At 40.2% G+C, this 26135-nt stretch overlaps 1 protein-coding gene and 1 long non-coding RNA gene across 2 annotated transcripts; both read left to right on the forward strand.

Moving 5' to 3' along the window:
- LOC311286607 lies at nt 1-3066 on the forward strand. The gene is made up of 4 exons (XR_014626593.1): nt 1-311; nt 458-516; nt 704-869; nt 2230-3066. It is a non-coding gene; the product is annotated as an uncharacterized lncRNA (long non-coding RNA).
- Nucleotides 3067-12252: 9186 nt separating this feature from the next.
- LOC311286597 (tripartite motif-containing protein 16-like) lies at nt 12253-24867 on the forward strand (the record flags this gene model as incomplete). The annotated part of the gene is made up of 6 exons (XM_084402828.1): nt 12253-12831; nt 17133-17228; nt 17314-17547; nt 23077-23236; nt 23656-23703; nt 23931-24867. 6 exons carry the CDS (start codon nt 12253-12255, stop codon nt 24449-24451), a joined length of 1638 nt encoding a protein of 545 aa, XP_084258954.1. The 3' UTR covers nt 24452-24867.
- Nucleotides 24868-26135: the final 1268 nt, after the last annotated feature.

A 26135-nucleotide genomic window follows, 5' to 3' on the forward strand; every position in this document is an offset into this window, starting at 1 on the left:
GTCGTGTTCGACAACGGGAGGGTTTTAACATTAGGGTTTCCCACTTGTCCTGATATGAATGAATAATAATTGTAAAAGTTGTAAATGCACGTTACATTGAGTGAGCAATCTCAAAGTGCTACAGAAAAAAAACACTATATAGCCTATATATACCACTATCATTTTTGACATACGGCTAAAATTAAATTACAATGATCAATGATCATAATCTGCATTCAAACTGAAATTCTTATTTTTGGTTGCATTTGTGTAATTTCTCCTTTTTCTTTTCTTTCCAGGTGATCAGAGAGAGTTTGATGCTTGAAGTTGATGTAAGATTTTTTATTCAAATATTTAAAATGCAAAATGAGTGATTACATTATCAACATTTACCTTGCATGATTTACTACCTCTGACCAATGAACAATATTTATCCTTTATCCTAAATCCATGCTATTGTGTGTTAACTATGTTACAGCCATGTGCCACTGGTCAATACTGCAGAACTCCCCAGCAGCCCCTGCTTGATCATTCAAGGTAATGTTACTTTGATCTAGTATCGACATTTCTAACTCATTATTTTGTTTTCATTCTAGAAATCTACAAGACCACAATAAGTAATAATAATTATAATAATAATAATAATTACATTTGTATAGCCATTTGTATCTTAAGCAGATCGCAAAGTGCTCATAACACATAATGCTGTATCTGTTCATTTCAGGTGACATGATGAAGCCCTCTGGATGGCTTATATCCATCGAGGGACATGTCGTGATGGGCCCACACCCTTTCTTTTTACACGGAGTAGCTGCTTTCTTCAGCAGCTATTACGTCTTCAACCTTGAGTATCCTGCCGCTGGATCGTCAACGCTGGAGTTCATTCAAAGGTATTTTATAAAGATCACATTTAATCTTGTAATTCACATTATAGTACAGGCTTCCAACTCAATGATTGTCTTGAGGTCTAAAATGCTGACAAACGAGGTACCTGAGGCCCCGTCCACACTACCGCGTTTTTGTTTAAAAACGGAGACCTTTTGCTACGTTTACACCTCCCGTCCACACTAAAACGGCAAAAACGGAGACCCAAAACGGAGAAGTTTAGAAACGCTGCCGACCCGTTTTTCGTTTTGAAACTCCGGAGGGCGTTTTAGTGTGGACGGGTCAAAACGGAGGACTTTAGAAACGATGACGCAGAGGCTCGCGCTCGGCTCTATGATTGGGTGTCATCAGTCATGGAGTATACACAGGTAATATTCAGTACCAGTAAACTCCACCCGCTGGAACAGTTTCTTACAGTAAGAAGAAGAAGAAACTGCCTCTTGGAAGCGTCTCAGGTGCGGCTCGCGCAGTAAACGCATAGCACTACATGCTATATAGAACCGACGCCTATTTTTCATGCGACACGCAAGCGTGTTGGAAGCGTTTCCAAGAAAAATAGAATAGGAAAACATGTTTATATGTCATTTTGACACAAATACATATTAATAAGTTTACACCGGCACGCGCATGCCCAGTGTTGGTGAATGGTCACGTGATACGCGTTTTCAGTCGTTTTAATGTGGACGGAGATCAATTCTAATATGCAGCTAAAACGCTGGTGTGGACGGCGATCGTATTCGTTTTAATTCTCCGTTTCTAAACTAAAACGCAGTAGTGTGGACGGGGCCTGAGGCTAGCCTGGTGAGACCACCCTGATCTCGCGAACTCATTCAATTTCGCTCTGCAGATCAGTCTGGGTTTCTACACATGTTATGCTGACAAATACCTGCTGGTCCAATCACAGCTATTTATTTTGTTTTGGGGCAGGCTATGTGATGATGATTTTGAAACGTCTATTGCGAAATGCGAATGTATTGAATGAAGTAGATGAAATTTTCTTTCAAAGCAGAACAAAATGCTCTCAGGCCCTTTATTGAAAAGGATAAGTTTGTCATACTTTCAACAGGGTTTGGTTTTAATTTACCAACTGGCCAATTGCGTGAAGATGCATTTCAGTGGCGGCAAACGTTGATATGGCCTCTCATAGTAGAAAATCAACCCTATTTGCCTCAGGCAAACCTAACCTGAGGCACCTTGGCTAAAAATGGCTAAAAAAAAATTATGGTGAGAGTAAGATCTAACAAGTTTGGATTATAAATCTATTAGGGTTTGATGTGGGGAAAAAGCACAGCAAAAAGCACACCTTGATAAATGCTGTCTGCAATAAGTCTATTTGAAACTGAAACTATCTTTGCTTATTAACAGGTGCTTCCTGGGCATCAATCCTGAAAGAGGCTCAAAGACCAAGAAGCGGACAACAATGAACCCTCATGTGAGCACCCTTTTGAGGAAACTTATTGACTTTGAGTGGGCATCATAGTTTTTTTTTGCAGCGGTAGTTGTCAGGCTCAGTTTTGAGTAGCCTTGTTCTTTTTGTAATTTTTCAAGACAACTTTGCACTACAAGATTTTTACACAATGCTGTTGCGTTTGGACTCATTATAATGTTTGAGACTGAGAGGAGCGCCTGACCCTTTTACGACATTCCTTCATCGCTCTCTTATCTTGCCATGAAGGCCTCATTCCCATCCTGTCCATTACTGTTATTGTGACACAGCTAGTTGAATTGCAAGTTTGCACAATTTCTCTGCATTTTCTGACTTTTCTGACTAGAAAGTTGAATTTCTTGAACTCTTGAAGTTCTTGGCATCTGCTGTACATTGAAAAATATGTATTTGTTAATAAATATGCCATTGGGCTAACATTGACTTTACCTCAGAGTTGTTTGTTGGGGGGAGGGGGTTAATTGTACAATGATTGTAAATTCACAGTATATTATTGTCAACTTGTACATTACTTTCAAAGTACACACTGTAAAAGTACAGGGCCTTGTAACAATGTACAGCAAAAGATTGTAATTCCCCAGTAATGTACTGTAATATCACAGTAATTGCTTTGTCATTGAAGCTGTGAAGTTACAGTATACAGTTGTGCTTTTACAACAATGCATTGTAATATCACAGATATAAAATTACAGTAAATTGCTGTGAGTATATTTCACAGTATATTGCTGTAATCCTTACTGTGAAAGTCATGCAAAATTTATCCAATTATTTATTGTAAATTCACAACGAAAAATTTTGCAGAGCTGTTATTCATTTTTAGTTCTTTGTTATATATGCCCTGCCTGTCTAGTGTTTGTTACGGATTCCGTGTTGTATATCACACCACTTCTGATGTCTGTTTCTTGCCTGTTCCTGTTGTGTTTCTTGTTTTTGATTGCTTATTTGGGTTTGACCCCTGCCTGGATGATTACGATATTGGATTACCTAAATAAAACATACTGCAATTGGATCTCCCTGTTTCCCGTGTGTGGATTGTAACAGGTACTTTTCCATCCTCACAGACCCTTTGACCTGATTTAACCTGATTTAACCTGGTTTCTAATTGAGACACAGCAATACAGACTTTTACACGAGGCAAAGGAAAATCTCCAACACATCCCCCCTTTGGGACTTATTCTAGTCCCACCTTCATGTTTGTCCCAGAAAGTATCTTCATGCGCAAGCCTCCTTCTGTTATCTATCAATCATGGCCAAAAATAGACCATCCGTCTTTCTTATCAATAGGCTTTTGTCACAAAGGTACACTCTGGAGGAATAGTGAGACCAAACATCTCCACCCCTCTTGACTAGAGCAGAGTAAAAGATCTCACCTTCCTTTTCTATTATCATTCTTGAGGGAGAGATGAACATCTGGTATCCAGTTTTAATCAACATTTCTTAGTGTACAGACTTGGGGGTAGAGTTGTCCCATGGTGCCAGATGAACTGCACAGGCGCTTACGGTTGTCACGGTTCATGAATCCACTGTCTCTCTCTCGTCTTGCATATTGTGTGTGGGTGTGTCTGTGGGCGTGGTCACTGATCACTGCTGATCAGCAGCGCCAGCTGGTACCAATTGTTTGTGCCTTTATATGTGCAGTAACTGGTGTCTCATGTTGTCAGATTGTTGTGGTTCTCCGGTGTGTTCCCATTCTGTTCCCGTGCTGTTTGTTTGGATCGTGGATTCCCCCTCTGTTCTTCGTCGTGTCTTCCGTTTGGATTCCTGCACTCTGCACTGGAATTACGAGCACCGTCACAAGGGATACAGCACTGGATCACCGAGCACCATCACTGGTTGTCCACCAAGGTCCCTGCGTCACCCACCATCTGAGTTTGTGATCGTCTGACCCATCATCTGTGTTGTGGACTTTCTGTGTTGTTTGCCTGACTGGCAGCTGTTTATCACCTTCTCAATAAAGCACTATTTTGCAATTGCATCCTGCTCCTGTCGTTGTCACACCGGTGGCCTGGAGTGCTATCTGGGTTGCTCCATCGCTGCCAGAGGTGCCCTGGTCCTGTCTAGGGCGCTATCTGGTGTTGGAGCAGACAGCGGGTTTTTAAACCACCAGTTGAGTCTGCCCTTACTGGTCCGGCAATCGGTGACCGCACTTGTAATTAATTTCTCTTTTGCCCCGTGAAAACATTTTCCAGTTGTCTAATGCATGCACTTCACATTCATTTCATAGAAAACTTCCCAATATTAAAATTAACTCTTCTATAGCGAGTAAAGTGATTAAAAAGTGATAAAAATTGATAAAATAATTATTATCTTTTCCCTTTATATCTGGTTGCATTAGCCTACCTCGTACCACGGGCAAAGACCTGCAGATCCGATGAGAAAATATTTGGGGTGGGGAGTAGGGCTGTAGTCAACCAAAGAAATGCTTAGTCGACCAAAGTCAGGTCCTGCGCAACGATTAGTCGACTAAAAAACAAAACAAACAAAAAAACGCGATGTTTTGCATTTTGATTGAACATTTATTAAACAATTGTCATAGAGCATTTATAAAACAACGAAAAAAGTCAATAATGCATAAAACCATAATAATAATAACAGGCCTACAATTCTTTGAAAATTAAGTGATTTTTTTTAACTGCAAAGTGAGGAGCTCTGTCCTAGGTCTATAGTGACAGTCACAATCGCGCACCTGACCACACCACACGCTACAAAAAATATAACTGCTAAAACTGCCAAATAATGAAAAATCCTAACAAAAGCTCTCGTTTATACAGGCTGTATATTCTTCTTTACTTTCAAATGGGTTAACTTTTGTCCAGCCGATCTAGGCGTTTTAAAACAAACACACAAAAAAAACCAAATAGCCTAAAAAACAATCCTAATAATAGGCTGTATAGAAGGAAGGCCTATAGGTTTATTTTCGTTTTGTTTTGTAATAAATAAGAAGCAAATACGGTATAACAGACAAAATCGGGCGCCCGCGCGGTCACATGCACGTTAACTGGAGCGCATCTCATCCTAACTTAACGAAACTAAGTGTATGCCTCACACAGACATGAGAAATACATCAAATACACAAAGCTTGAAATGTCTTTAAACGAAATAATTAAAAAAGAAAAAAGAAATAGGCTGATTATGATCCACTATGTGCATTTCTCGCCGTAGGCTCATTCACTACGGAGATGGCGATCGTCAACTTCATATTTGCAGCCGACAGAAAACACTAGTTTATTAATAAAAATCAATGCACTCGTCACCGGATTTACAAATTCACATCTAGCTTGTTGCACGCACACATATTATGTCGAAATAACATTATTATTAATAATAGCCTACATCTTTTAAAATATTTGATTGAATGCTGAATGTTGCGCTTGTTCAATTTAATAATTTAAACAATTTAATAACTCAGCTTCGCGTCGCGACCGCATTACCACCTCGGGTGTGCATTATTTTTCTAATAATTCAACGGCCTGTCGTCAATTATTCCTTACTTGTTCCGTTACCTCCAACCCCGTTTTGAGTCGTCGGATCCACCCTTCCCTTTGCGCTCCGGGACCTCTAAGTTTACAAATTAAGCACTGGTTCTAACTGAATGAATACAGCAAAACTACCTATATTTGTTACTGAGCGCGAAGCAGCAGTGCAGCCAGCCACAGGTGCGGTTCCCGAGTGTTCTACGTGATGCGCTAACTGTGGCGCTGTTACAAAATAGCCTGAATTAAAGCATTTAAAGTTGGGGATAAAACATAGGCTAATTATATTTAGAATACAGTAACATATAACTGCTTATAAAGGAATAAATATCAAGGAGTAAATCAATGAAAATTTCTTTACTGGTGAAAAAAAAAAAAAAAAAAATTATGCAACTGGTCGACCAATGAGAATGTCAGTCGACCAAGACGGCATCGACCGATTAGTCGACTAAACGACTAAAGTTGACAGCCCTAGTGGGGAGTGCGGGGTCGTGAGAAAATCTTTTCAATGAAAATCTGAAATGAAGATCGCGGAACTCCAGCTTACTTGTCTGTGTTTTCAGATCATCTGCGCTTCTTCAGAAGTGTAGAAAGTGCGCCCGCGCGTATGGTTGTCAGATACTAGAAAAGACTGGGTAGAAAACGTGCTCTTTTAACAGAAAAGCTCTGACTGGGGTTTAAATTATTGAAATCTGGCAACCATAAGCATGTACGCTCGTAAAACAGTCTGTAATATGTTGTCTTCTCCTTTATTCGACGAAAATAATTAAGTGGTTTTGGTCAAGTTTTTATTTTTTGTTAAACACATTTCAGTGTCGTCTTTTTTTGTCAACAATATTGCATTTGTTTGTAATAGTCACAGTTACCGTTTAATGACGTGGGTGTTGCCTTGTCTTGGTCAGGGGGAAAAAGGTCATCAACGTACATTTTTTCGTTAACGAAATTAACACTGGTAACAATAAAATTAAAATAATTTTAAAATTTTAAAATAATTTTTTTTTTTTTTTGACAAAATTTGAGACCCCCTTCAAATTTTGCTTTTGAGGCTTTCAGGGGGTCTCAGGACCCCCCTGTATTTCGCATGGAGAGATAGGAGAGAGTGATGCACTGCAAAGGATCCAGTAGTGCTCAGGATCTAAAAAAAACAGGCGGCTGAAAAGGAGAAGAGGGCAAGGCTGAGACATGCTGCTAAACAGAGACAACGGTATATTATTTATATATAATATATAATATTTCCTATTTATTCTTTGTGCAGCACTTTGGTAAACTTGTTTTCTAAAATGTGATATATATATAAAGGTGATTGGATTTGATTTTTTGCTGCCGTATCCTTCTCACCTTTTTTACCCCTGACCAGTTTTCATGCCTGCATACTCTTACATGGATAACAAAATTACACTGGTATTCAGGGACAGGCATTAAAGTGGTTTAGATCGTACCTGAATGTTACCATTTTGTTTATTGAAACGGGGAAATATCCAAGTTAACATCAGTAAAATATGGAGTGCCGCAGCCCGCAAGGGTCTGTTTTAGGCCCTCTGCTATTTTCAATACACATGCTGCTGTAAGAATTGAGAAATTAGGAGATGCCGGACAGTCTGGTTGAAGAGCGACCAGACCCTGAAAGGACAAAAGGGCCTCTCTGGAAATTACCATTTGAACTAGCCCTCGTGCACTATAGAGACGAAAAGTCTCACCTCCGAGTCATCCTAATCCACATCTCACCCCCTCTTCCCCACTCCCCCTCTCTCATGCTGAGACCACATGTAAAACACCCAAGAAAATGTATAGTTTATTATCACAGAGTATTTTTCATGTTTGGTATAATTTAAAATGTCACAGTGTGACTGGTACAAATGTTTCATTTCCAAATAAGTAAAACACAAGGTAATAAGGTTTTTAAGAGCTTATGGATAACTGGCACACAAGGAGGGGTTGGACTCTAGACAAATGGTCTCCCTACACCCAAAGGTGTAACCTCTGAATGCAAATTTCCATTGTTAAAAGATGTTTCCAAGTGAAAGAGGTCCTGACTATATGCAGCAGAGGGTTCGTGGCCTTTTCGGTAACTCAGATTAGGAGAGGGAGACCTCACCAGCCTCATGTATTTCTTAATGTTGGGTTGCATCTTTTCTCTTTATTCCAGAGCATTTGATATTTTGTATCGATTATCTTTGAATTGATTATGAAATTGGCATGATACATTTACCTGACATAATAAATTGTTACATTTCGTCGCTGTCAGGCGGAAACCTTGTATTTTGGTCAATTTCATATTTTTTTCACAAATCGATGCTATTGGTCAGTCCCCACGTGGTTCTGTTATTTTTACAAATTATGAACCAATCTAAAGTGTTGAAAATAGCTTGAGAGCAAATCTCGTAACTCCATTGGACACTTAAACTGTCTGAGAATCCTCGTAACTCCACCTCTTCTTCACTCTGTGGCGGGAGTTTACGCGGCATAATCCGGCATTTTGTCTCCTCGGGATTGAACGTCGCAACTCGCAACGATAAGAAATCCTCGTCGAGCAACACGTAAAGCAAGCCTTCACTCTGATTTTATCTGTGTTAAACTATGATATCAGTTATTGATGTATTTTAAATGTCTACGTATTATAGGCTTATTATTACTAGGCTTATTATACGCGTGCATTAAAATTTATCTAATATAATACTTTTATAATAATATGTTTTGGATACCAGCATTAAATTATTGTTTTTATTATTATTTTACTGTCTCGAAGTTGGCACTGTGCATGTAAGTAGCAGGTTTTATTTATGAAAGAAAAAGGGTCTGTCTAACGTCACTGGCGCCAGTAGCAGCTAAGCCTATCATTGCATAACTCTGTCTGTTTTTTTAGACAATAACGAGTTAAAATAGTTAGGTTAGATACATTTGAGTAGGCTTGTTTTGTTAAAAATCGATTGCTGTAATGCTTTGGTGCAGAAGGAAGCCCGTGAGCCACGGTAAGTTTGCGTGCAGATTAGGCAAATTTCCGCCTATTAGACAGCCTAGTTACCTCATCTTTTTTTGTTCTGCTTCACGTATAGCTCTTAAACCTTTAAAATAGAGTTTAGGAAGATGTATGTAACCACAGTCGTTAGCTTTGGTTAACTATTGAAGCCTTTTCTCTTGTCAAAAGGCTCAACGCGACCGCCGACTTTGTTTGCGTGCAGATTCATTTCCGCCTATTTTAGACAGCCTAGTATTTTGGTATTGCATCACTCATAGCTCTTAAACGTTTAAAATAGAGTTTAGGAAGATGTATGTAACCACAATCATTAGATTTGAATAGCTCTTAAAGCCTTATCTCTTGTCAAAAGGCTCATCGTGACCGCAGACTTTGATGAACACTGCTGGCAGCAGCGACGTCTGTGTTCGTACTACTCTAATCAATGACAGCGTAAACTTGTATCTCCCCGCTCCCAAGTCATAAAGCTCGTATCTCCGATTAAACATGATTTTGGGGAAATGTTGTGTTAATGTTGGTATACAACAGTATATGATAGCATTATAAGTTATAATACCAACTTTAATGATACAATGTTCAATAACTCAAAAAATATGCAGTTTTTTTAATTTCCTGAAAAATAATGGTTTTGGAGGTAGGAGGATTCCGCCCGACAGCGACGATTTGATTATTCTAACTGACTTTGATATTATTTTCATTAAAGAGTTAAAAGGAATAGTCAAACATTCGCTCACAATTAATGATCCAAAGATATCATTAAAACCTTTTCATTTATGGAGTCAGATGAAATAATGAGAGAATACATATTCAAATGTATTGCATTTAATAAAAAAAAATACTTTGCCTCGAGAAAAGGACAGTAACACGTTAAGACCTTCCGCGCTGGTCAGATGCCTCCATTGGGCCGATTTAGCGCAAGCTTACACTGCCCCTTGGTAATATTATAAGAAAACATGGAATTAGTTTCCACTGTTATGCTGATGATACTTAGTTATATATTTCATCACGACCAGGTGAAATCTCTATATGTTATCCAATTTGACAGATCTGTGTTAAAGTTATAAAATACTGGATGACTAGTAATTTTCTTCTATTAAATTCTGTATTACTGATTGGACCAAACATTTTTACACAGAATCTCTTAGAATAAAATTTGCATCTAGAAGGATGTACTGTTACTTCATCCTTTACAGTTAAAGTTCTGGGTGTTACAGTTGTGGACAATTTCATGTTCCTAGTCACCCTGGTGTGCTAAAAATGAAAATATTAATGGGAATATACTTCAGAGATATTTTACTCCTAAAAAATTCTAGGAGTGCCAATAATTGTGGCCAACGTGTTTTGGAGAAAAACATTTATTTCATAATGTGATTTTCCCCCCACTTTTAATTATTTTACTTCAATGAAAGGTTAGATTGTTGCTAATGTTTTTTAATGAAAGATCAAAATGATAAACAATGCAGATTTATTTTTACAGCCATCTTTGATCATATTTACCAGGGGTGCCAATAATTCTGACCACAACTGCATATTAGATAACTTGTCTTTCGAAAATCATATGTTACAAAAGCCTTACATCGCTAAGCTATGAAACATGTTATCTGTGTCTGATGCAGAAAAGGTAGTTCATGCATTCATGACCTTTAAACTGGATTTCTGTAATGCATAACTAGTTGATTGTCCTGCATCCTTAATAAACAAGCTACAGTTAGTGCAAAGTTCAGCTGCTAGGGTTCTTACCAGGTCAAGAAAATATGATCATATAACTTCAATTTTATCATATCTACACTGGTTACCTATTAAGTTCTGTACATTAAAAGTATTGCTACTGACCTATAAGGCCCTAAGTGGTTTATCTCCTGTGTATTAACTGATCTTCTATCACCCTACAATCCATCACTTTCTTTAAAATCACAAAACTCTGGGCTTCTGGTAGTACCTGATATCTAAGTCCACTAAAGGAGGGAGAGCGTTTTCACATTTGGCTCCTAAACTCTGGAATAGCCTTCCTGATAATGTTCAGGGCTCAGACTCACTCTCCCAGTTTAAATCTAGATTAAAGACACATCTCTTTATCCAATCATTCACATAATGGACCTCATAACCTTATACTCCAGTTATATCAGATCAAAAGCACATGATTATCTATTACTCGAAACAGCAGCTCCGCTGATTATTTTCCATTTGCTTTTCTGTTTTTACCTTGGGATGCCATCCTGGATCCAGCCTCTTATGAAGATTTCAGATGATCCAACACTTGTGAAGAGAGGACGCCAACCCCTGCGAGGACATCAGATGATGTCAACTCTGAAACAACATTCAAAACTGACACATTTTCTATATATTGTAATCATTATGATCACAACTTGTAATAATTGCTTTAACGCTTTCCCCGGCATTGATGGAATTTTCCAGTTTTCCTTGTTTTCACTGTTATAAGGTAGGGGGCGCTATCACACATCTTCTGAAAGAGGACAGAATCTCCAGATCAAAACACAGGCAAAAAAAGAAGCAGAAACAAGCGATAAAAGCATTGCTTATGCACGTTGTAGTCTTTGAAAACAAACACAATTTTCTCAGCTTTTTGTTTAAAATGTTGCTGTTTTTATGAAACTTGTTGATAAAAAAAGTGTTGATAAAAAAATTATGTCTAAAGCTACAGAGGATCTGTTATTTATTTTGATATATTGTATGTTCATATATTCATTCAACAAAATATTCTGGGGGCCATGAAAGTTTTGTGAAAATGATAAAATAATAAATAAAATAAAAAATGCTGGCAGTTACAATTTTTTTTAAAGACTCTTAACCCCTTCCCAGTCACCCCCAATTTTGGCAAGTGCTGCATACATGAAATGCCCAAAATAAAAAGGTTACTGCTCATAAGTAATTCTGAATAGAAACATAACACACATACATTTAGAAAGCCAACACTTGAGAGTTTATAGTTCAAGACTCAAAATTAACCAGACTGTTATTAATATTGAGATATATAAGCTCAAACATATTTTGAACTAAAATAATCTGGGATCACCAGTGATCCCTGACTGGTAAGGGGTAAAAGACAATTTTTTTAAAGGTGGGGAAAGGGTTAATGAGCTCATTGTTTCTGCCTAAATTAAACCATGATGTTAGCTAGCATGATCTATATTATCTTAGAACTGTACGTTTTGACATATTGACATTACTTTGACACAGTATATAGACACATGCATTCGTGAGTAGCCTAAATCTTCGCTCTGTCATTCATGAGCTCGGAACTCGTAATTATGATATTTTCAACTCCACTTGAAGGACACATACAGTAAACACAGCAGTAAAGTGACTCTCCTTGATCAGGAATTAGGAATTAAACTGCTTTACAGACACTCCTGTTTTACACACGTCACTCAAACACAGAACCAGGAAACTATTTCAGCTCCTCAGTTCAGGGAAACAGAAACTGAAGTATTGTTGAGCTGTTGTGTGTTTGTGTCTCTCTGTATTCATACAGTAAAATGGCAGAAGCCAGAATTTCAGTGGGTCAGAATGAATTCATATGTCCAGTGTGTCTGGATCTCCTAAAGGAACCAGTGGCCATTCCCTGTGGACACAGTTACTGTAAGATCTGTATTACAGACTGCTGGGATCAGGAAGATGAGAAGAGAGTCTACAGCTGCCCTCAGTGCAGACAGACCTTCAGTCCAAGACCTGCTTTAGGTAAAAACACCATTCTGGCTGAAATGGTGGAGAAACTGAAGAAGACTAAACTTCCTGCTGACTGTTACACTGGATCTGGAGACGTGGAGTGTGACGTCTGTACTGGAAGAAAATACAAAGCCGTCAAGTCCTGTCTGGTGTGTCAGGAATCTTACTGTCAAACTCATCTTGACCGTCATGAGGAATATCACTCTCGTAAACCACACAAAGTGATTGATGCCACTGGACGACTGCAGGACATGATCTGCCGTAAACATGATAAAGAGCTAGAAATGTTCTGTATCACTGATCAAGAATGCATTTGTGTTCTGTGTAAAGAGTATGAACATAAAAACCACAACACTGTATCAACTGCAGCACAGAGGACAGAGAAACAGGTATGAACTGAGAGAGATTGATCACACAGAAATGAAAGTGTCTTCATTTACTCACTCATTTACTCATGTTGTCCCAAACCGATTTGACGCACTTTCTTCTGTAGATTGTAAAGATTATATTTTGAAGAATGTCTCATCTATTTTACTCTATACCAGAGGTTGTCAATCCTGCTCCTGGAGGGACACTGTCCTGCAGAGTTTAGTTCCAGCCTGCTTCAGCACACCTGCCTTTGAATATTCAAGCGATTCTGATGAGATGAGCTTGATGAGATGATTCAGGTGTGTTTGATTAGGGTTGGAACTAAACTTTGCAGGACAGTGGCCCTCCAGGAGCAGGATTGAAGACCTCTGCTCTATACATTGAAAGTCAATGGGGTACAAAAGTTTCAAGCTCCAAAAAGGTGAAAAAAAACAAACATAAAAGTAAATATAGCTGCAAGCAGCAATTACCGGGGCCAAGCAGAATAAGACGACAAGACATGCCAACATGTCTGAAAGTGTCAGACCAACTGCAACAATGAGCAATTAAAGACATTTAAAGAGGATTTTAGACGAAATGGCTGAAAAATCATAGAAACAGTAATTAAAAATATGATTTAATTGATTATCACTTTTGACAAATAGGTGGCGCAGTTACAAAACTGATGTGATGTGGTCAGAGTGAGGAGACAATGACACATACAAAGTTTGGTGTCAATATGTCAAGGCATTGCAGAGATAAAGCCTGAATAGTGCTTTTAGCATCATGCCTCAACTTTGCTGCTGCGCTATACGAAAACAGTTTCGTCAATCAACACGAAATCCATAACTTTTAGTCGGCACAGTCTGGAGATGATACAATTCGATTTTGGTGAAAATCGGACAAACGGTCTAGGAGGAGTTCGAAAAAGTAGGTTTTGACTGAAAATCAAAATGGCGGACAGGAAGTTCGGTCAAATAAGGATAACTTGACCCAGGGAATCTGACCCAGGGAATCTATTAAGACCAGTGTCATTTTAATAGCTAGATTTATTCAAAAGTTATTAGGCTTTATGGAAATTTTGTTATAACTTTTGACCACTAGGTGGCACTGTCTCGAAATATTTTGAGAACCTTCAGGGGATGGTGCTGATGGCACATTCTGAGTTTTGTAATATTACACCAATGCATTTGTTAAGTATAGCATTTTATTTCATAAAACTGTATTGAAGTCAATGGGAATTTCATGTTTTGTTCTGTTATAGCGCCACCAAGAGGCTCAGTCCCACATTTTTTTTTATGTTTCCTCAGAGTAAGCCCATACATATGTGTGTCGATTTTGGTGAAAATATCTCAAGTCGCTTAGGAGTTATAGACATTTATATGAAAAAACACGTAAAAAATGACTGACACATGACTTTGATTGGATTTTACTACCCCTTACTATCAATATTTTCTCATTTGGGCATTGGCATGTTGTTAACAAGCTATGATTCCAAACTTCTGACGGTGGTTTCGTCTCGATCGGACAAACGGTTTCAAAGATATTGCCTAATGTTTTTTAAGTTCTAAATCACAACGCTACACAAACCGTAAGGCGAAACGAGAGATGAGTTTCGTGAAAACAATTCGTTAATGCATTCTTAAAATACAGCATTTTAGCACAAAATTCAAAATGGCCGACAGTCAAAATGGCCGATATGGTAAAATTGGATATCATTCAAATCGGCATGTTGCCCTGAATCTAACGAGTCCAATTGTATGATTTTTGGACAAACTGTTCAGAAGTTATAAGCAAAAATAGCCATTTTTCATATCTCCGGACCAGTAGGTGGCGCTGCGCCGAAATGCAGCATGTTGCCTCAGGTCATGCTTGTGATGACATGTACCAAGTTTCGTCTGAATCCGATAAAGCGTTGCGGAGATACAGCCCTACGACTGTTTTCGCAAGCGCTACGCAAAATTTGTTTGTGCGTTTATTGAAAACGGTTTGACGAATCAATTTGAATTCCATAACTTTTTGTCAGCACTGCCTGAAGATGATCTGGTTCAATTTTCGTGCAAATCGGACAAACCGTCTAGGACGAGTCAAAATGGCGGCCATATTATTATTACGGAAAATGAAGTCATAGGGGGCAATCGAATCGGCATGAGCTCAGGAATCAGAGGAAAATTGAATTTTGTTGATTGGCCTTACGGTTCAAATGTTATTAGTAAAATAAAAGTGAAACTTTGGTAAGGTGGTGGCGCTAGAGGGAATGACTTAGAAACACCAAAATTGGTGTATTTAATGTTGGGACTGTCCTCTATCAGAATGTCAAACCAAAACAACTTTCCCGCAATCGGTTCTATGGGCTGCCATAGACGCCCAGTCGGAAGAAGAATAATAATAAGAACCGGAACAAACACAATAGGTGCCTCCGCACCTTCGGTGCTTGGCCCCTAATTTTAACCACTAGTGGTTTAAAAACGAAGTGTGATTAATTGTATTATCATTCACTTGTAGTGTACTTCAAATGAAAAGTATATATTTAAAAAAAAAATACTTGGAGATAATATAATATTAATGAAATGAAAGGCCATTTAAAAGCACTTAAAGAGAGTAAAGGTTCATGACTGTTTCACTTAATAAATACACTTTTTAATGTCAAATTAAAGGTTTTATATTTAAATGTGACTCTTTTGCTCAATTGCTTTAAAGAAGTGCACTTATTTTGATGTGTTGACATACTAAAGCACATGTAAAGTACTTGATTATAATTACAACTGTAGTGTGTTATTCAATATATTTAACCCTTAGGGGTCCAACGTGTTTTTGGGGCACTTGAGATGTTTTGATATGCCCTGACATTTGTGCTTTCTTCTGTGCTTATAAACATATTAATGGCAAAGGTGTCATTACACTCTATTCAGCACAAACAGTGCCGTGTTCACATTAGCAGATAATGAGTTGCCATGAGAACAACTGACATCTCTCTCTTTTCATACAGATTACATAAACAGAGAATATTTGTTTTCGTTTTGAATTAGATAATTTAAAAGTAGACACTTAAATGTTTATTAAGATATATTGCTCATGCCTGTGTGACTAGTATTCGCTGAGTGTTGTTTAAGTTTAGAGACGTGCTCCAGAAAAAAAGTTCATGGAGACGGAGAGGCAGAAATCATACCGTTCATTTTCTTTATTTTACAAAAACACAATGTTTTGTTTCGACTGTAAGTGAACACATAAAAAAGACAGTTTACAGTTTATTTTTCATATTTCTTATGCCTGCATTACCATAAATGATGGAGTATTTTAAGTCTATTTTGCTGCTATGTGAAGAGAATCCAGCAAAACGCGCTGGTGTGTTTGTCGACCCCAGAGGGTTAAAGTTAATATATTTGTAATGTACAACTTCATTATTACAGTATATTTTAGTTTATCATAAATGCTTGTCTGTACATATGACAGTACACTTTAACTATATTTTAAAAACAATAGAAGTAATAATGAAATTATACATGAAGATGTACTTAGAAATCACTGTTAAGTTCAGCTAATTGCTTTAAATATAAATTTAAAGCTATAATACATTTTCATTTAATGGCAATTATCATGCAACTACGTGTCTGTAAACATTACGTTCAGTTCACACTTAAGTATATTCTTTTAAAGTATATTATTATTTACATGCACTTTTTTTTTTTTTTTTTTTTTTTTAAAGGTGCATTAAGCAACTTTTCATGTTAAAAATACCCATTTTTCTAACCCATACATGCTTAAACAATTGCCTGATGGGCTGAATGAGCCCTTCTATGATCACTGCGATTGCCTCTATAATCCTGTACAGTAAAATAAATAAGAGGGATTTGGGACGGAATCGACTGGGCGTGACGTCATGCGCGTTCACGCTTACCTGGCTATGTCTGGCAGGTTTGTGTATTCGCCTCTATTATCCGCATCAGCGAAGACAACTCAAGCGACTTTTGCAAAAGTAGAAGATGGATTCAAAGAGACCGGCTTCTAGTTCATCCCAAACCCCAACGCAAACTTCACATAACCGCGTGCACAACTCTGGTTGCAGTTTCGCGTGTTGCCAGAAGGGGGCATAGTTCTGCAAAAACTCAGAGACTTGCGCAATGCACCTTTAAGGAATGCTACTTAATTTTTAAAGGACCAATTTTGATTCACAAATCAAATCAAATCATTGATCAACTCATGTACGCAGAGCCCAAATCAAAGATGATGACGTCAATAACATCAAACTTCGCTGATCTGTGGTTTGAACCTACAGATCTTTAACACTTATTGTGTGATAGTAGTGTTATGTGTCATTTGCTGTTATTGGTTTGTCCTCCAGAAACAGCTGAAGGAGACGCAGATGAAGATCCGTCAGAGAATCCAGCAGAGACAGAAAGATATTCATCAGCTGAGAGAGGCTGTGGAGTCTCATAAGGTGAGTCTGGAGAAGAAGAGAAGTGTGAGACGTCTCAGTTTGGACTCACTGAACTCACTGTGTGATTGTGATGTGTGTGTAACAGCGCTCTGCACACACAGCAGTGGAGGACAGTGAGAAGATCTTCACTGAGATCATCCGCTCCATTGAGAGAAGCCGCTCTGAGGCGACACAGCGGATCAGAGATCAGGAAAAGACTGCAGTGAGTCGAGCTGAAGGACGACTGGAGCGACTGGAGCAGGAGATCAATGATCTGAGGAGGAGAGACGCTGAGCTGGAGCAGCTTTCACACACACAAGATCACATCCAGTTCCTGCAGGTAACAGAGATCTAGAAGAACTGGATCATAGTGGACTTGAGCAAGAGACTCACAGAGAAACATTTCATAAGAGCAGAATGAGACTAACTTAACCCTCTGGGGACCAAGCTGTTTTTGGGGCCCTTGAGATGTTCTGACATGCTCTGACATTTGTGCTTTTTTCAGTTATTTATAAACATGTTAATGGCAAAGGTGTAAATTCACTCTATATAGCACAAACAGGCCTACCATAATATGCGAGCAACATGTATGTAGATGTTTGTATTTTTAAGAGAATAATGTTTATGCGTGGTTATTTAAAAAAATAAAAATGAAAGTTGCTGAAATAAGACCACAAAACTCATGCAAAATATGTGCCCACAAGACTTTTGACTAATGGATGTTGTCTCTTCGAGTTCTAGCTTCAAAATTATGTGAAAATAGTCTTGCTTTATAGATTTTGCTTACATCTATCTTGTAAATATGTTTTGCTATTTTATTAAAAAGGTTACAATTACAACAATAATTACAATTTCAGCAATATTTCTGCAAAAAAGTACTCTTTCTTTGTAAAAAAAAAAAAAGATTATAGGCCTACATTTTATCATATGTATTCATTAGTTTGAATATAGCCAACATTGGAACATCTTAGTCTATGACTTTATTTTTGACAAAATAGTTATATATATATATATATATATATATATATATATATGAGCAGAAAAGCTTATTTGATGTGACAGTCTATTCTACAGTAAAAACTGTACCCAAATCTAGTCAACAAAATGTTGTCTTTCATACTTCGCCTGACTGTAACGTTGTTTTTATGAAATATTAGGGCATAGCCTATAAATGTTAATTTGCAGTTTAATACGTTGCTTATACTAATACATTTTATTTCAACATATTTCAGTCGATTTTTACTCATCTCAGTAGGCTATAGCAAAGCAGTTTATTCTTTCACACACAGACGCGCGATTCATATTTAGGCTAAACAGTCTTTACAAATATGTACCCTTCATTCATCTCACAGAAACGCGATTCATATTTAGGCTAAACAGTCTTTACAAATATGTACCCTTCATTCATCTCACAGAAACGCGATTCATATTATAGAAACGCGATTCATCTTTTTGTTTACATAGGCCTAACGTTATTCCATAACGTTATTCCACATTAACACTTGAGAAAGGATAACTTAGCCTACCTCACTCCTCAGCGGGATCTGCTCCTCATATTGCTCCTCATATCAGCACGGAAACTTTTCTCCATAAGGTAGGTTATATTATGCCTCTTTGTTTACAGCTGATGTGGGGGCGTTTCACAGACTGAAATGGTTCTCAGAATTTGCGTTTGAATAGCACGCGCTCTCCGGGGCGTGGTCAAATTACTTTTGAATGGCTCGTAATGAGCTCGACTGGAGTCGCTCTCTTTTTATACAGATTACAGAAGCTGATAATATTTGTTTTTTATATAAATTACTTCATTTAAAAGATGCGATCTCAAGCTTTATGCCCGTGGGTCTGTTTGCCTGTTTGACTGAATTTTCGCGGAGTTATAGATCATTTTCGAACGCGTTTCAAATGGGAGTTTACTGACAGAGAGAAGGCAGAAATAGCATCATGTTAATTTTTCTTTATTTGTCAAAAAGCAAAACACTTTATTTTTATTGTGAGTATACAGAAAAAAAATAGAAACTGAACAGGATCGATTGATGTATTACACGAAAATGAAAGATCAAAATTAACAGAGCATTTTGTGTTTATTTTTCATTGCTAAAAAAAAAACCGAGCAAAACGCGCGGGCGCGTTTTTGGTCCCCAGAGGGTTAAGCAGGGCAAAAAAGCACTCTAAAGCTCAGCTATTTGCATTTATTAAAAACGTTATCTATACCACATTCATTTAACTGCAAATAACATGCAATTACGTTTCTGAAAACATTACAGCCAATCTGCACTTACCATACCATACCATACCATCTTCTTCCGCTTATCCGGGGCCGGGTCGCGGGGGCAGCAGTCTAAGCAGAGATGCCCAGACTTCTCTCTCCCTAGACACTTCCTCCAGCTCTTCCGGGGGGACACCGGGGCGTTCCCAGGCCAGCCGGGAGACATAGTCTCTCCAGCGTGTCCTAGGTCTTCCCCGAGGTCTCCTCCCAGTGGGACGCGCCTGGAACACCTTCCCGGGAAGGCGTCCAGGAGGCATCCGGAACAGATGCCCAAGCCACCTCAGCTGACCCCTCTCGATGTGGAGGAGCAGCGGCTCTACTCTGAGCTCCTCCCGAGTGACCGAGCTTCTCACCCTATCTCTAAGGAATCACCCAGCCACCCTGCGGAGAAAGCTCATTTCAGCCGCCTGTATCCGGGATCTTGTCCCTTCGGTCATGACCCAAAGCTCATGACCATAGGTGAGAGTAGGAACGTAGACTGACCGGTAAATCGAGAGCTTCGCCTTGCGGCTCAGCTCTTTCTTCACCACGACAGACCGGTACATCGACCGCATTACTGCAGAAGCTGCACCGATCTGTCTGTCAATATCCCGTTCCATCCTTCCCTCACTCGTGAACAAAACCCCAAGATACTTAAACTCCTCCACTTGAGGCAGGAACTCTCCACCAACCTGAAGTAGGCAAGCCACCTTTTTCCGACTGAGGACCATGGCCTCGGATTTGGAGGTGCTGATTCTCATCCCAGCCGCTTCACACTCAGCTGCAAACCGTCCCAGTGCATGCTGAAGTTCCTGGTCTGAAGGGGCCAACACGATAACATTTACATTTACATTTACATTTATTCTTTTAGCTGACGCTTTTATCCAAAGCGACTTACAATTGCTATATATGTCAGAGGTCGCACGCCTCTGGAGCAACTAGGGGTTAAGTGTCTTGCTCAGGGACACATTGGTGTCTCACAGTGGATTCGAACCCGGGTCTCTCACACCAAAGGCATGTGTCTTATCCATTGCGCCACACCACCCCTTAACATCATCCGCAAAGAGCAGAGACGAAATCATGTTGTCCCCAAACTTGACACCCTCCAGCCCCTGGCTGCGCCTAGAAATTCTGTCCATAAAAATTATGAACAGAACCGGCGACAAAGGGCAGCCAAGCTGGAGTCCAACATGTTCCGGGAAGAAGTCTGACTTACTGCCGGCAATGCAAACCAAGCTCCTGCTTCGGTCGTACAGAGACCGGACAGCCCTTAGCAAAGGACCCCGGACCCCATACTCTCGGAGCACCCTCCACAGGCCGCCACGAGGGACACAGTCGAATGCCTTCTCCAAATCCACAAAGCACATGTGGATTGGTTGGGCAAACTCCCATGAACCCTCCAGCACCCTGTAGAGGGTATAGAGCTGGTCCAGTGCTCCACGGCCTGGACAAAAACCGCACTGTTCCTCCTGAATCCGAGGTTCTACTATTGGCCGTATTCTCCTCTCCAGTACCCTGGCATAGACTTTCCCAGGGAGGCTGAGAAGTGTGATCCCCCTGTAGTTGGAACACACCCTCCGGTCCCCCTTCTCAAAAAGAGGGACCACCACCCCGGTCTGCCATCCCAGAGGCACTGTCCCCAACTGCCACGCGATGCTGCAGAGGCGTGTCAGCCAAGACAGCCCCACAACATCCAGAGACTTGAGGTACTCAGGGCAGATCTCATCCACCCCCGGTGCCTTGCCACCGAGGAGTTTCTTGACTACCTCTGTGACTTCAGCTTGGGTGATGGACGAGTCCACCTCTGAGCCCTCAGCCTCTGCTTCCTCAATGGAAGACGTGATGGCGGGATTGAGGAGATCCTTGAAGTATTCCTTCCACCGTCCGACGACATCCCCAGTTGAGGTCAACAGCTGCCCACCTCCACTGTAGACAGCATTGGTAGGGCACTGCTTCCCTCTCCTGAGGTGCCGGACGGTTTGCCAGAATCTCTTCGAGGCCAGCCGATAGTCCTTCTCCATGGCCTCACCGAACTCCTCCCAGGCCCAAGTTTTTGCCTCCACAACCACCCGGGCTGCAGTTCGCTTGGCCTGCCGGTACCCGTCATCTGCCTCAGGAGTCCCACAAGCCAACCAGGCCCGATAGGACTCCTTCTTCAGCTTGACGGCATCCTTTACTTCCGGTGTCCACCACCGGGTTCAGGGATTGCCGCCTCGACAGGCACCGGAGACCTTACGGCCACAGCTCCGAGTGGCCGCTTCAACAATGGAGGTGGAGAACATGGTCCACTCGGACTCAATATCTCCAGCCTCCCTCGGGATCCGGTCGAAGCTCCGCCGGAGGTGGGAGTTGAAGATCTCTCTGACAGGAGACTCGGCCAAACGTTCCTAGCAGACCCTTACAGTACGCTTGGGTCTGCCGAGTCTGTCCAGCTTCCTCCCCCGCCATCGGATCCAACTCACCACCAGGTGGTGATCAGTTGACAGCTCCGCCCCTCTATTCACCCGAGTGTCCAAGACATACGGCCGCAGATCAGATGAAACGACCAATAAGTCGATCATCGACCTACGGCCTAGGGTGTCCTGGTGCCACGTGTACTGATGGACACCCTTATGCTTGAACATGGTGTTCGTTATGGACAAACTGTAACTAGCACAGAAGTCCAATAACTGAACACCGCTCGGGTTCAGATCAGGGGGGCCGTTCCTCCCAATCATGCCCCTCCAGGTGACACTGTCGTTGCCCACGTGGGCGTTAAAGTCCCCCAGTAGAACGACGGAGTCCCCAGTTGGAGCACTTTCCAGCACCCCTCCCAGAGACTCCAAGAAGGCTCTGCACTGCCGTTTGGCCCGTAGGCACACACGACAGTGACAGACCTATCCCCGACCCGTAGGCGCAGGGAAACGACCCTCTCGTTCACCGGGGTAAACTCCAACACATGGCGGCTAAGCTGGGGGGCCTTCGACTGCCACCCGATCCTCTCAGCACCGGCCCCTTACGGTCCCTCCTGTAGGTGGTGAGCCCACGGGAAGGCGGCCCCACATCGCTCCTTCGGGCTGAGCCTGGCCGGCCCCCATGGGGGGAGGCCCGGCCATCAGGCGCTCGCATACGAGCCCCAACCCCGGGCCTGGCTCCAGGGTGGGGCCCCAGGGTGCGCCATACCTGGCGACGTCACGGTCCTCGATTAAATTTTTCTCATAAAGGGTTTTTTGAACCACTCTTAGTCTGACCCGTCGCCTAGGACCTGTTTGCCTTGGGAGACCCTACCAGGGGCATATAGCCCCGGACAACATAGCTACTAGGGTCATTCGGGTACTCAAACCCCTCCACCACATTAAGGTGGCAGTTCGAGGAGGGGCCAATCTGCACTTATATATTTTTAAAGTATATGATTTCTGTTACAAGTACGGTACTTTCTTTTTCACAAGGAGTGTAAGTGTCAAATACTAGAGTTTGTAGCATTAAATGATGAATATGAAAAGAATGTGCTGATTGTGTGAAAGTGCTGGATTGAAGCGAGTCACTGAAGAGAAGTGAAGTCAACAAGAGCCGCTCAGATCTGATATAGTGCAGGTTATTGGCTGAAGTGTGGAGATGATGAGTTTTGATTTCTGTTTTCTGTAGAGTTTCCAGTCTCTCTCAGCACCTCCTGAATCTACAGACGAACCTGACGTTTCCTTCGATTCTCTCTCCTCTTTTGATGGCGTAAGAGAATCTATCCGTCAGCTGAGAGACAAACTGGAGGATTTCTGCAAAGAGGATATCAAGAAGATCTCTGATAGAGGTAAAGTCCTGCGCCTCGTTTATACAGACGTGCATAGAAAGATCCGAAATGTGAACGCACAACAGTTTCTGGAATGTTCCAATGATTTATAAAACATACGCACAAATAAAATCCCACTTTATAAATCTTTATAAAAACAGTTCATCTTTAATTCAAGTGCATCAACTCTACAGAACAGCCACAAACATCCCTTGATGGTTTAGAAGTAATAAATACTTATGTATATATTGAAATTGAAATCCATTGAAATTTAGGATGGAATCCGATACGTGTGTTTTATATATGAGGCATCTGGAGATTCTTCTGTTCTCAGAAATGAGTCCTGCATCATCTAATATCAGATTAGAAACGTCTTAGAAATGGATGTATTTTATCTTGTCATTTCTCTTCACACTGTTCATGTCTGTTTATTTCCACAGTCACATTCACCAACATGAATCCCAAGACCAGGAACGACTTCCTACAATGTAAGTCACTGAGAAACAAGCAGAAAAACTCACTGAATAAGTTCATGTTCTTCCTGTAGAAGGAGAAATAAACATGATATAAGAGTTTAATAATTGATCATGTAAATGATGATTTGCACAGGATATCTGATCAGCTGCACTGAGACACTGATGATACATTGTTCAGATACATTAAAAGATCAGACAGATTCATAATTCCTGTTTCCGATGTGTTTTCTCTCCATCAGATTCCCATCAGCTGACTCTGGATCTGAACACAGTGAATGAATACCTCAGTCTGTCTGAGAGGAACAGAGTGATTACACACAGTAACACACAACAGTCGTATCCTGATCATCCAGACAGATTTGATGGGGTTTCTCAGGTGTTGTGTAGAGAGAGTGTGTGTGGATGCTGTTACTGGGAGATTGAGTGCAGTGGTGAATATGTGTATATATCAGTGTCATATAAGAGCATCAGCAGGAAGGGAGGGGGTAATGAGTGTGTGTTTGGATCTAATGATCAGTCCTGGAGTTTGGACTGTTCTTCCTCCAGATATTCATTCTGGCACAATAACAAACGTACTGTTCTCCCTGTAAAGTCCATCGGCAGAAGAATAGGAGTGTATGTGGATCACAGTGCAGGAACTCTGTCCTTCTACAGCGTCTCTGACACAATGAGCCTCATCCACACAGTCCAGACCACATTCACTCAGCCGCTCTATCCTGGGTTTTACGTTGATTATAAATCATCAGTGAAACTGTGTTGATGTTTCAGAATAGACTGTAGAGAGATTTTACCCATAATGCTTTGAGCTGATAAATCAGTAACAGTGAGATGTTACAGAGACTCTTATTTTAATTTTCATTAATATAGCTGAACTTTAGTGTTTTAGAGTCTCTTACATTTTCACATGATTTTTGGAAACCTCAAAATGTGAGTAAACAAGATCCAACAATGTTAGGCTATTTTGTTCTAATGTTAACAAATTCACAAGATTTTGTTGCTCTTAAGATTAATATAATCCAAGTAGTCAGAATATAAGACTACTAAAACAACTTGTCTTTTCTATGAAGTAATGATACAAGCTCAGAGACATTTATAATCTTTTGATGTTTTTGATGTACAGTACACAGAGTGTCTTGACTTGGTCCTTTGGATACTGACATTTTGTTCTTTATTTTTAAAGTCTCCCTGTGGTGAAAATCAAGCTTTTAATGTTGTTTATATGTCTATGTGCTGTTTTCAAAATGGAGTTCAATCTGGTGTTTCTGACGTCACAAACTACCTTGTAACCAATCAACGTGTGATCGTCAATGAGTGGATCTCTGAGCTGGTGTGAGTGAGTGGAGGCGGGGCTCATTAAGGGTGTAGAGGTACATTCAAGCTATTTTAAGACATGAAGAATTTTTTTTTCAAGGAAAAAGCATTTAAATGTGTCAATTTGGTGATCAAAGGTGGGTTTTAAGGGATAAAATGATTGACTACAGGGGGACTTTAAAGGTACAATATGCAAGAATTTTGCATTAAAATATCCCATAATCTGAAGGCCAGTGTTATATATTTTGTTAAATTGATTACTTACAATATCCCAAATGTTTCCAACTATTTTAAAATCGTGAGAAAATTGCGATTTTAACCAAGGAAACGGGGTGTTAGAGCAGGGGGGAGCTGGGAGTCGCCAGTCAATTGCGTCATATCCGCGTTACCCTCGGTTTCCGCTCGTACTGCGTGGAGTCCTGGACAAATGCGGAAGTTGTAGTTGTAGCGTCTATCAAGCAATAAACGTTAGCTTGTTTCGTGCAGTCGTTATGGAACACAATTATTCTTTACCGATTGCAGCTGGTTCTGTCGACAAAGCATGCTTAATTTTATATTTTCCAAATGTAGCATTCGGTAATAGTTATGTTTATGTAAGGGAAGTATTATTGCTTTAGATTTGTGTTTAGTTTATTGATATTGTTTATCACGTCTTGTGTTTATGGCCATGTAAATAAATATAGCATGTGTTATACATAAAGATTATTTTGGCAAATGATATGGGTATGTTCGAATGTAGTTTTACAACAATTGTTTAGAACAATTATCACAATTGTTATCGCTTTATCACAACAATGAATTCGACATACAGTAACATCTATGATAACTAATTTAGTATTAAACCTTACTTTTCTTGCGGTTAATTCATTTTAATGAAATAAAAGTGTGATGAGGTTCAAGAGTCAGGAAGGAAGAAGACAGGGGTCGGCGTGACTGGGACTCATACTTTATTAAAATAAAGCAAAACAAACAAAAGTCGTGCACAACGCGCATTCACCGTGGCAACCGCGACGGCACAAAACAGTTCAAAAATGAGAGCTCGGATCCACCAGTTTTCTTTCTCTGCGTCCAATTTTCTCTTCAGTCTCTCTCTCGTTCCAGCGCGCGGCTTAAAAGCGGTCTCTCCACGCGGA

The sequence above is a fragment of the Rutilus rutilus genome (genome assembly GCF_951802725.1).
Source record: "Rutilus rutilus genome assembly, chromosome: 1".
NCBI classification, from domain to species: Eukaryota; Metazoa; Chordata; class Actinopteri; order Cypriniformes; family Leuciscidae; genus Rutilus; species Rutilus rutilus.